Source organism: Cherax quadricarinatus, chromosome 52 (genome assembly GCF_038502225.1).
Source record: "Cherax quadricarinatus isolate ZL_2023a chromosome 52, ASM3850222v1, whole genome shotgun sequence".
Taxonomy (NCBI): domain Eukaryota; kingdom Metazoa; phylum Arthropoda; class Malacostraca; order Decapoda; family Parastacidae; genus Cherax; species Cherax quadricarinatus.
Window position 1 is genome coordinate 8,526,071 of NC_091343.1, and position 12,359 is coordinate 8,538,429.

Below are 12,359 nucleotides of genomic sequence, written 5' to 3' on the forward strand. Positions count from 1 at the left end.
ATTCATTGTTTTTTGCACTTGTTTATTCTGTGTGACTGCTAAATAAGCCACCATGGGCCCAAAAAAGGCTGCTAGTGCCAGCCCGTTGATAAAGAAGGTGAGAAACATAATAGAATTCAAGAAAAAACTTGTAGCAAAGTACCAAAGTGGAGGAGGAAGAGAGAGGGGAGAATGTGCCTTCTTCAGTGATTCAGTGATTCTCCGATATGCACGATACTAAAGCAGCAGGAGTCGATAAAGGCTATAGCGCCAGCAAGCGATAAAGTATAGTATTAACAGTGTAGCAAGTAAGTTAAGCGATAGAAAAAAGACAGCACGAAATTGACTCCTCCAATGTTATTGGAGGTATGTAGGGCCACTGACAAACATACGCCGTCCTGCCTATCTTCCACCACCCTAAACTAATGCCAGCATCTCCAAGATATTTGGGACCTGACGATCTGTTGGAGTGTGAGCAGGGTAATATTTAGTGAAGGGATTCAGGGAAACCGGTTATTTTTATGTAGCCGGACTTGAGTCCTGGAAATGGGAAGTACAATGCCTGCACTCTAAAGGAGGGGTTTCAGGATATTAGCAGTTTGGAGGGATATGTTGTGTATCTTTATATGTATATGCTTCTAAACTGTTGCGTTCTGAGCACCTCTGCAAAAACAGTGATTATGTGTGAGTGAGGTGAAAGTGTTGAATGATGATGAAAGTATTTTCTTTTTAGGGATTTTCTTTAGTTTTGGATCACCCTGCCTCGGTGGGAGACGGCCTACTTGTTAAACCTTTCAGGGTCCACAGGCCCTCTCAGAGACTTGTTCTCAGGGTCCCTCAAATTTAAAAAAAAAAAATTATTTTCTTATGAAAAGATAGAGAATCTTTTCCCGATCATAATGATACCAAAAGTATGAAATTTGATGGAAAACTTACGGAATTATGCTCTCGCGAAGTTAGCGGTCTCGACAATGTTCACGCATCGGCGATTTTGCCCACTTTGAGCCCTATTTTCAGTCAATTCCAGTGTACTAGTCGACAAAAATCATAACTATTTCGCTAGAACTCCATTTTTTCTATCGAATGAGTACAAGAAACCACCAATTTAATGATTTCAACTATCCAATACAGTGGTCAGAATTTAGCAATTTTGCCAATTTCACACAAATTTCAAAAGATGCCAATTTCCAAATAGGGTCCAGAATAAACAAGACAGACATTCCTGGCACTAAAATAACATTTCCTCTGTTCATTAGTCACGTCCCCATGCCCCTCTTACATTCTTTTGCTTTCCATTTTGAATTTTTATTCTCACAAAAAATAGAAGATTTACTTATATGCAGACTACTGCATTAGTGTAGAAATGGTATAAATAATATCGGCGCACTTGTGAAAGAATATTAGACTCACCAGTTGACGTGTATTGGACGCTTAGCATGATTTGTTTACTTTTGAACTTTGGTAAAAATCGAACATCTCTGCTACTTTGAGCTCAATTTCAAGGTACTTTTCATTGTAAAACCAGTCAAAATCATCTCAATTTCTGTAATATGTCTTGCATTCTATACAATGAGACCAGGAAAACTAGAATACAACAATAAATACCATACAAAAATACAGTGCAAAGTCGCTGTTTTAATCCAAAAACACAAAGTTTTTTTTTTTCTCATTACGCACTGTGTGCTGCAGGATTTTTTTTATACTGCGCACACTGACCACATAGACCCATTCTTTCATGTGTAGGCCTACCAGCTTTCTCTCACTAGATTTGAAGGCGCTAGAATTTATGAATACTAGTACGTCATGGACCCTGGTGCATAAGCCGTACTAGTACGGCCGAAACCCTGAAAGAGTTAAAAAATATATATATATATATATATATAGTATATTTCTTATTTATAAATTACATACATTGTTTGTGTGAATAGTTTTGGTGGCTTCTGCTGCCGCCTCCACTACACTAATATGTACGGCTTCTCTCAGTGGCCCTTATAAACCCAACAACAGCAACACCACTACTTACTCCTTACATACATAATGACATCATTTATTCATTCTTTCGTGTTTCTTTGTTAATAATATTGTTTATTATGTCATGTTAGATGAATTGTGATAAATAAGCCATAGAATATAGTTCTTCTCTATAAAATGTATTTTTTGTTTATGCTTTTGGATGTCTGAAATGGATTAATTGGATTTACATTATTTCTTATGGGGAAAATGGTTTCAATTTTAGTTGATTTCACATTTTGGACTCCCTGGAATGAATTAAATACGAAAAGGGGGGGGGTCCACTGTTATTTTTGAGTAACTTCTTTCCTTGTTTGTAAATATTACTGGCCACTGCTTACAGCATGACTCAGTATTGCAGACCTGCAGCAGAGGTGCTGTAGTTCATGAAATGAGGGCTTGTTCTTGTGAATATTGTATCTAGCTGCTAACTGAGTTTCTACATTTCTGCTATGTATGTGGTAATGAAACTGGTGAAACTTAGAAGCTTGGTGACATGAAGGGGTTCAGGGAAACCGGCAAGCCGGACTTGAGTCCTGGAGATGGGAAGTACAGTGGACCCCCGCATAGCGACCTTAATCCGTGCAAGAGGGCTGATTGTTATGCGAAATGTTCGGTATACGAATGACTTTTCCCCATAAGAAATAATGGAAATCAAATTAATCCGTGCAAGACACCCAAAAGTATGAAAAAAAAATTTTACCACATGAAATATACATTTTCCTACACACAAAGAGAAGCATACATGCACAATAGTAGAGTAGTACATGCACAGTATATATTGTGCATGTACTACTCTACTAAATGAAGAATAAATGACACTTACCTTTATTGAAGATGCAGCAATGACTGATGAGACACTGTGTCCTGGGAGTGCCTTTTCCTCCTGAGTACTGTAGGTCCTGTTTGGCATTTTCTTCCAGAACAGGCCTTATCACACTGTGTATGCCACTACGATTCTTAAATCTCTCAAACCAACCTTTGCTGGCTTTAAATTCACCAATATGAGCACTAGTTCCAGGCATTTTTCCCTGTTCACCTGGGTGTTAGTCGACTGGTGTGGGTTGCATCCTGGGAGACAAGATTAAGGACCCCAATGGAAATAAGTTAGACAGTCTTCGATGACACTGACTTTTTTGGGTTATCCTGGGTGGAAAATCCTCTGGGGTTAATTGTTTCTTGGTATTCTCAATAAGCCACACCAACAACGGTGCTACAGCAGCAGCAGCAGCTGATGGTGGTACAGCAGCAACAGACGATGCTACAGCAGCCACAGACGATGCTACAGCAGCAGCAGACGATGCTACAGCAGCAGCAGACGATGCTACAGCAGCAACAGACGATGCTACAGCAGCAGCAGACGATGCTACAGCAGCAGCAGACGATGCTACAGCAGCAGCAGACGATGCTACAGCAGCAGCAGACGATGCTACAGCAGCAGCAGACGATGCTACAACAGCAGCAGACGATGCTACAGCAGCAGCAGACGATGCTACAGCAGCAGCAGCAGCTGACGGTGGTACAGCAGCAGCAGCAGCTGACAGTACAGCAGCAGCTGACGGTGGTACAGCAGCAGCAGCAGCAGCAGCTGTACCACCAATAGTAGTGATGGTTGACTGGGGTTTATTATACAACCTGGCCAGCTTGGAGACACGCACTCCACTTTCATACTTATCAATGATCTTTTTGTTCATCTCTATAGTAATTCTCACCCTTATTGCTGTAGGGTTGGCACTAGAAGCTTTCTTGGGGCCCATGGTCACTTATTTTCCAGAAAAAAATCACCAAAAACACTGTAATAATACGAAATGTTCCGATTGTATGCGTGGATGTTACCGCGGAGGCTGGCTGGTAAACAGTGCCACCGGCGGAACATGTGAGCGTGGCTCAGGCCACACATTGGACGCGTCTCGGACGAAGGGCGGTGAGCGGGTTTTTGGGTGGTATGCGAGGCAAAATTTTTGCGAAAAAAGCGAGCGGTATGCGGATTGTACGGTATGCGATGCGTGCGGTATGCGGGGGTCCACTGTACAGTGCCTGCACTCTGAAGGAGGGGTGTTAATGTTGCAGTTTAAAAACTGTAGTGTAAAGCACCCTTCTGGCAAGACAGTGATGGAGTGAATGATGGTGAAAGTTTTTCTTTTTCGGGCCACCCTGCCTTGGTGGGAATCGGCCAGTGTGATAATAAAAAAAAAATAAAATAAATGGTATACAGTACAACAGGATGACATGTAAGACACAAGTACGTACAACACCAGGTATCTTCATTGCTGAAACATTTTGCCTGTGCTTCAGGCTTTATCAATCAAATACAGTACAGAAGGGCCCTGCATATACAGCACATATATGTGGTGTTCCATGTTTTTGTTAGATTTCAATTGAGTCATTGCTCATTATGTTTCACCCACTGGTGATTGTCACTGATGGGTGGAGCATAATGAACAGTGGCTCATCATGAAGCCAATGAAAACAGGCGACACTGAAAAGAAGGTCTGTGTATGCGGGGCCCTCCTGTATTCAATCCCCCAATTTTGATAATCGTGGTGAAAATGGTTGAGAGTCTGATTATCTTCCACCAAGGTTGAGGGACTGGTTGCTTCAATACTTCTCCACTCTGTCTACTGTCTACAAGACTGCAATTCATCTATACACATATATTCAAATGATGATGCTAGCAGTGCAGATGAAATATTTCTTCAATGAAAATACCTAGTGTTGCACATGTACCTTAATCATCATCTCCGATTCTGCATACTCAGAGCAATTTGTCACTGCAGTATTGTTGCCACATTGAATATGCTTTTAGGATCATTTATAAACAAAGGTAAACAGCTGAGTAATTTTTCAAATTCATTTGCAACTGATTATTTTCTGATATTGCAGCTATGCCAAATGTCTCTTCCTTTCATAGATAATGGTTTGTAAGGTACTTTTGATCATTCCTGTAGAAAATCCAGGTGGGATTTTATCACAAGTTTTGCATTTGAATTAGCAAAAATTAATTTAGAAACTATCAAAGAATAGTGGGCCTTTGAAACTGAGGAATATGACACAAAATCAAAATAACAATTGCAAACAGATCAGAGAATGGGTGAGGCTTGGACCTATGGCAGGAGAATCCTAAAACTCAGATGCCAGTGTGTTTACCACTGGATCAGTTGGCTCTAATAGAATTTATCCAAATACGTAGATACATTTTTGTACATCATAGGGAGCTTAGCATTGACTTCACTGCAATTCCAAATGCAGGTTTTTACAGACAAGTCCCACACCAGCATGGCTTGGGTGTTTTCTAGCTGAAGTCCCTTCAATGCCGCCGCCATGACTGGCCTGTGAGTTTTAGGACTCGCTCGTCATGGGTTGAAGCCCCACCCATTCTGTGATTTGTTTGCAATTGTGTTATTACGATTTCATGAGTCATGATGGTGGCTTTGAAGGGATTTGATAGAAAGCATGCCACAGCTAAGCTAGTGTGGGATTTGTCTGTAAAAATCTACATTTGTGGTCACAGAGGGGCCCATGATAACCTTCCTATGGTGTATGGAAATACAGTGGACCCCCGGTTTGCGATATTAATCCGTTCCTGAGAGCTCATCGTAAACCAAAATTATCGAAAAGCGAATCAATTTTCCCCATATGAAATAATGGAAATCAAATTAATCCGTGCAAGACACCCAAAAGTATGAAAAAAAATTTTTACCACATGAAATATTAAGTTTAATGCACACAAACTGAAGAAGACATGCACAGTTTGTAGTACTCTACTACAATAGAATACATGACATTTACCTTTAACCCTTAAACGGTCCAAAGAGATCGACGTTCAAATTCGTAGTGCTACAAAAGTAGATCTACTTTTTTTTACATATTTTCAAATATAACAAAAAAAAAATGTAGATAAAAGTTTCTTTTACATGTTTTCAAATGTAAAAAAAAAATGATCTACATTTTTTTACATACTTTCAGATGTTGAAAAAACATATATATACGTTTGGACCATTTAAGGGTTAATGAAGATCTGGTGATGATTGATGGGATGGGAGGAGGGGAGAGTCTTGAACTTATTGTTTAGAAGGGGAATCCCCTTCCATTAGGACTTGAGGTAGCAAGTCCTTTTCTGGGGTTACTTCCCTTCTTCTTTTAATGCCACTAGGACCAGCTTGAGAGTCACTGGACTTCTGTCGCACAACATATCTGTCCATAGAGGCCTGTACCTCTCGTTCCTTTATGACTTTCCTAAAGTGGTTCACAACATTGTCATTGTACAGGTTGCCAACACGGCTTGCAGTAGCTATGTGAGGGTGATTTTCATCAAAAAAGGTTTGCACTTCAAGCCACTTTGCACACATTTCCTTAATCTTTGAGGTAGGCAACTTCTTGAATTTCTCTATCCCCCTCCTCCGAAGCAGTTTCCTCAGGTGTGGCCTCTTGCTGTTGAAGATGATCTAGCAGCTCATCAGTGGTTAGTTCATCATTGTCCTCCTCCACCAACTCTTCCACATCCTCCCCACTAACCTCCAACCCCAAGGACTTTCCCAATGCCACAATGGATTCCTCAACTGGCATAGGATTCCCAGGGTTAGCCTCAAACCCTTCAAAATCCCTTTTGTCTACACATTCTGGCCACAGTTTTTTCCAAGCGGAGTTCAAGGTCCTCTTAGTCACTCCCTCCCAAGCCTTACCTATAAGGTTTACACAATTGAGGATATTAAAGTGATCCTTCCAAAACTCTTTTAGAGTCAATCGAGTGTCTGTGGTCACTTCAAAGCACTTTCAAACATAGCTTTTGTGTACAGTTTCTTGAAGTTGGAAATGACCTGCTGGTCCATGGGCTGCAGGAGAGGAGTGGTATTAGGAGGCAAAAACTTGACCTTAATGAAGCTCATGTCCCCAGAAAGTCGCTCTGCCAAGTCTGTAGGATGACCATGGGCATTGTCTAATACCAGGAGGCACTTAAGGTCTAATTTCTTTTCAATTAGGTAATTTTTCACATTGGGGGTAAATGCATGGTGTAACCAGTCATAGAAAAAGTCCCTAGTGACCCATGCCTTACTGTTTGCCCTCCACAGCACACACAAATTAGCCTTGAGGATATTCTTTTGCCTGAACGCTCTGGAAGTTTCTGAGTGATACACCAATAAAGGCTTCACTTTGCAATCACCACTAGCATTAGCACACATCAGAAGAGTAAGCCTGTCTTTCATAGGCTTATGTCCTGGGAGTGCCTTTTCCTCCTGGGTAATGTAGGTCCTGCTTGGCAATTTCTTCCAAAACAGGCCTGTTTCATCGCAATTAAACACTTGTTCAGGTTTCAAGTCTTCACTGTCTATGTAATCCTTGAATTCCTTCACATATTTTTCAGCTGCTTTTTGGTCCGAACTGGCAGCCTCACCATGCCTAATCACACTATGCATGCCACTACAATTTTTAAATCTTTCAAACCAACCTTTGCTGGCCTTAAATTCACTCACATCACCACTAGTTGCAGGCAATTTCTTACCAAATCGTCATGCAACTGCCTAGCCTTTTCACAAATGATCGCTTGAGAGATGTTATCTCCTGCTATCTGTTTTTCATTTATCCACACCAATAACAGTCTCTCAACATCTTCTAACACTTGCGGTCGCTGTTTCGTAATCACAGTTGCACGTTTTGCAACAACAGCTTCCTTGATTGCCGTTTTCCTGGTCACTATAGTAGCGATGGTTGATTGGGGTTTTGTATACAACCTGGGTAGCTCCGACACACGCACTCCATTTTTGTACTTTGCAATTATCTCTTTCTTCATTTCAATAGTCATTAGCACCCTTTTTCTCGAAGGGTTGGCACTAGAAGCTTTCTTGGGGCCCATGGTGACTTATTTTGCAGAAACAAGCACCAAAAACACTGTGATAATATGGAATGTACCGAATGTATCCTTAGATGCGAGCACACCGGCTGGCTTGTAAACACTAGCACACATGGGGCAGTTCAGGCCACTTGTGGACACGTCTCGGACGAATCGCGTATACCGGGTTTTTTAACGGGAACCGAGGCAAAATTTTTGCGTTCAAATGTATCGAATACCGGATTTATCGGATACCGATGCCATCGCAAACTGTATACCTAGTTAGACGAATCCTATTAGAACCAGTTGGTCCAGTGGTTTGCACACTGGTCTGTGAGATCTAGGACTCGCCTAGATTTCACAGGCTGAAAGAACATTGGACTGCATTAGTTCAACCAGCATCATGATGTGACCCATAATGCAAAATTCACATAATGCTCAAACAGTTGCTAAATTTATGTTTACTTTGAAACAATAATATCTACATGTTCTGTTGGGCTACATCTATGGCAAAGATATACAGTATAATTATTTATCTGACTACTAACATAGATCAAAGTGAAAGTAGAAGTGCACCAATATAGACTTTTATAAGAATAATGGAAAAGACTTTAATGTAAAATGATTCCATATTTGTCACAAGGTAACCTGCACTCTTCCCTTCCTACAGCTAATAATTGCAAAATCTCCAGTTGCTCCATTTGCTACATTCAGCTACACCATTGGAGAGGGTGGCATTATTATTGAAGGTAATGTACTTTCATTTATTATTTGCAAATGTTCAGACACAAAAACATGCATTTACTTATGTACTTGCCCAAAATGCTCTGCATAACTATGGGCTTTCTGCATGCACAACTAAATATCGCCCATGACTGTACAAACTTTTATCATGCAGAAATAAAATATTATTATTATTACTGTGTACAAATGCAGATGCACACAATGACTGAAAGATCTGATGAGGGATCCACCCAGTAACAGTTCATTCAACCTCATAGGTGATAACTACACAAAACAAGCAGTGCCTACTACTGCTTTTTTTTTTCTTTCAACAAGTCGGCCATCTCCCACTGAGGCAGGGTGACCCAAAAAGAAAGAAAATCCCCAAAAAGAAAATACTTTCATCATCATTCAACAATTTCACCTCACTCACACATAATCACTGTTTTTGCAGAGGTGCCCAGAATACAACAGTTTAGAAGCAGGATATACATATAAAAATACGCAATGTATCCCTCCAAATTGCCAGTATCCCAAACCCCTCCTTTAGAGTGCAGGCATTGTATGTACTTCCCATTTCCAGGACTCAAGCCCAGTTATATAAAATAACCGGTTTCCCTGAATCCCTTCACTAAATATTACCCTGCTCACACTCCAACAGCTCGTCAGGTCCCAAATACCATTTGTCTCCATTCACTCCTATCTAACACGCTCACGCACGCTTGCTGGAAGTCCAAACCTCTCACCCACAACACCTCCTTTACCCCCTTCCTCCAACCTTTTCGAGGACAACCCCTACCCTGCCTTCCTCCCCCTACAGATTTATATGCTCTCCATGGCATTCTACTTTGATCCATTCTCTCTAAATGACCAAACCACCTCAACAAACCCTCTTCAGCCCTCTGACTAATACTTTTATTAATGCCACACCTTCTCCCAATTTCCACACACTGAATTTTCTGCATAATATTTACACCACACATCGCCCTTAGACAGGACATCTCCACTGCCTCCGACCGCCTCATCACGGCAGCATTTACAACCCAAGCTTCACACCCATATAAGAGTGTTGTTACTACTATACTTTCATATATTCCCTTCTTTGCCTCAATAGATAACATTTTTTGCCTCAGTGCACCACTCACCTTTTTTCCTTCATCAATTCTATGATTAACCTCATCCTTCATAAATCCATCCACCGACACGTCAACTCCCAAGTATCTGAAAACATTCACTTCTTCCATACTCCTCCTCCCCAATTTGATATCCAATTTTTCTTTATCTAAATCATTTGATACCCTCATCCCCTTACTCTTTTCTATGTTCACTTTCAACTTTCTACCTTCACACACACTATACACAAATAACCCGCACATAAAAGACAGAAGCTTACGACGACGTTTCGGTCCGACTTGGACCATTGACAAAGTCACACACACTCCCAGATTCGTCCACTAACCTTTGCAATTTTTCTTTAGAATCTCCCATAAGCACAGTATCATCAGCAAAAAGTAACTGTGTCACTTCTACTAATAATATTAATAATAATAATCATAATAATAATAATAATAATAATAATAATAATAATAATAATACAGTAAACCCTTGATTAATGGACTAACAGGAGTGGATATACAGTGGACCCCCGGCTAACGATATTATTTCATTCCAGAAGTATGTTCAGGTGCCATTACTGAACGAACTTGTTCCCATAAGGAATATTGTGAATTAGATTAGTCCATTTCAGACCCCCAAACATACACGTACAAAAGCACTTACATAAATACACTTACATAATTGGTCGCATTGGGAGCTGATCGTAAAGCGGGGGTCCACTGTATTATTATTAACACACTGGCCGATTCCCACCAAGGCAGAGTGGCCCGAAAAAGAAAAACTTTCACCATCATTCACTCCATCACTGTCTTGCCAGAAGGGTGCTTTACACTACAGTTTTTAACCCTTTCAGGGTCCGTCCCGTAGATCTACGGCTTTACGTTCAGGGTCCAAACCGTAGATCTACGCCATGAGCTCAGCTCACTCTGATAAACTGTGAGTGGTACATTTGGGCCTAGATATGAGAGAATACATCTATGTGGTATGTGTGCACCACATAAAATAGATCCTGTAGCACATTGTGTATAATGAGAGAAAAAAAATGAAATCATGATTTTTCGATTAAAACAGCAACTTTGCAGTGTTTTTCGTATGTTTTTTATAGTTGTATTTGCGATTTCTTGGTCTCATTTGATAGAATGGAAGACATATTACAGAAATAGAGATGATTTTGATTGGTTTTAGCACTGGAAATGGCTTGAAACTGAGCTCAAAGTAGCAGAAATGTTAAATTTTTGCCGATATTCAAGAGTAAACAAACGACCTCACACGTCTAATACACATCAGCTGGTGGGTCTAATATACATTCACAAATATGGTGATGATATTTATACAATTATTACAGTATTGCATAACAGTAAATCTTCTATTTTTTGGTGTGAATAAAAATTCATTATGTGAATAAAAAATCAAAATGGAATTTATTTGTAAAGCCTCAAAACATAACTAATGAACAGAGGAAATGTTAGTTTAGTGCCAGGAATGCCTACATTGTTCATTCTGGACCCTATTTTGAAATTGGAATATTTTGAACTTTGTGTTAAATTGGCCAAATTAACAATTTCCGATCACTTTATTTTGTAGTTGAAACAGTTGACTTGGCGATTTCTTGTGCTCAATCGATAGAATAGAAGTAATACTAGTGAAATAGCTAAGAATTTGGTTGACTGGAATAATGTAATTGGCCTAAAATGGGAGTCGAAGTCGGCAAAATCGCCGATTCGTAAATATCGCTGACACATCAAAATTCGCGAGAGTATAATTTCGTCAATTTTCCACCAAATTTCGTACTTTTTGTTTTATTACCTTCACAAAAAGATTCTCTACGATTTCATAAGAAAAAATAACAAATTTTTTTTTTTAAAATTCTTGGACACTGGTGCGTGACTCCAGATTTGGGCCTTGGACCCTGAAAGGGTTAAACTGCAACATTAACACCCCTCCTTCAGAGTGCAGGCACTGTACTTCCCATCTCCAGGACTCAAGTCCGGCCCGCCGGATTCCCTGAATCCCTTCATAAATGTTACTTTGCTCATTCTCCAACAGTACGTCAAGTATTAAAAACGATTTGTCTCCATTCACTCCTATCAAACACGCTCATGCATGCCCGCTGGAAGTCCAAGCCCCTCGCACACGAAACCTCCTTTACTCCCTCCCTCCAACCTTTCCTAGGCCGACCCCTACCCCGCCTTCCTTCCACTACAGACTGATACACTATTGAAGTCATTCTGTTTCGCTCCATTCTCTTTACATGTCCGAACCACCTCAACAACCCTTCCTCAGTCCTCTGGACAACAGTTTTGGTAATCCCGCACCTCCTCCTAACTTTCAAACTACGAATTCTCTGCATTATATTCACACCACACATTGCCCTCAGACATGACATCTCCACTGCCTCCAGCCTTCTCCTCGCTGCAACATTCATCACCCATGCTTCACACCCATATAAGAGCGTTGGTAAAACTATACTCTCATACATTCCCCTCTTTGCCTCCAAGGACAAAGTTCTTTGTTTCCACAGACTCCTAAGTGCACCACTCACCCTTTTTCCCTCATCAATTCTATGATTCACCTCATCTTTCATAGACCCATCCGCTGACACGTCCACTCCCAAATATCTGAATACATTCACCTCCTCCATACTCTCTCCCTCCAATCTGATATCCAATCTTTCATCACCTAATCTTTTTGTTATCCTCATAAC

General features: G+C 40.5%; 1 protein-coding gene across 4 annotated transcripts in view; it reads left to right on the plus strand.

The window, feature by feature from the left end:
* Window positions 1-12,359, plus strand: part of LOC128696789 (DNA repair protein RAD51 homolog 2-like) — a 103,370-nt gene that overhangs the window by 72,477 nt on the left and 18,534 nt on the right. For 2 of the 4 annotated variants that reach the window (XM_070096035.1, XM_070096034.1), the window contains exon 9: window positions 8,487-8,565. The exons of the other annotated variants lie outside the window; for them this stretch is intronic. In XM_070096035.1, coding sequence (XP_069952136.1) covers window positions 8,487-8,565 — 79 coding nt within the window. The remainder of the gene's footprint in view (window positions 1-8,486; window positions 8,566-12,359) is intronic. 4 annotated transcript variants of the gene reach the window in all.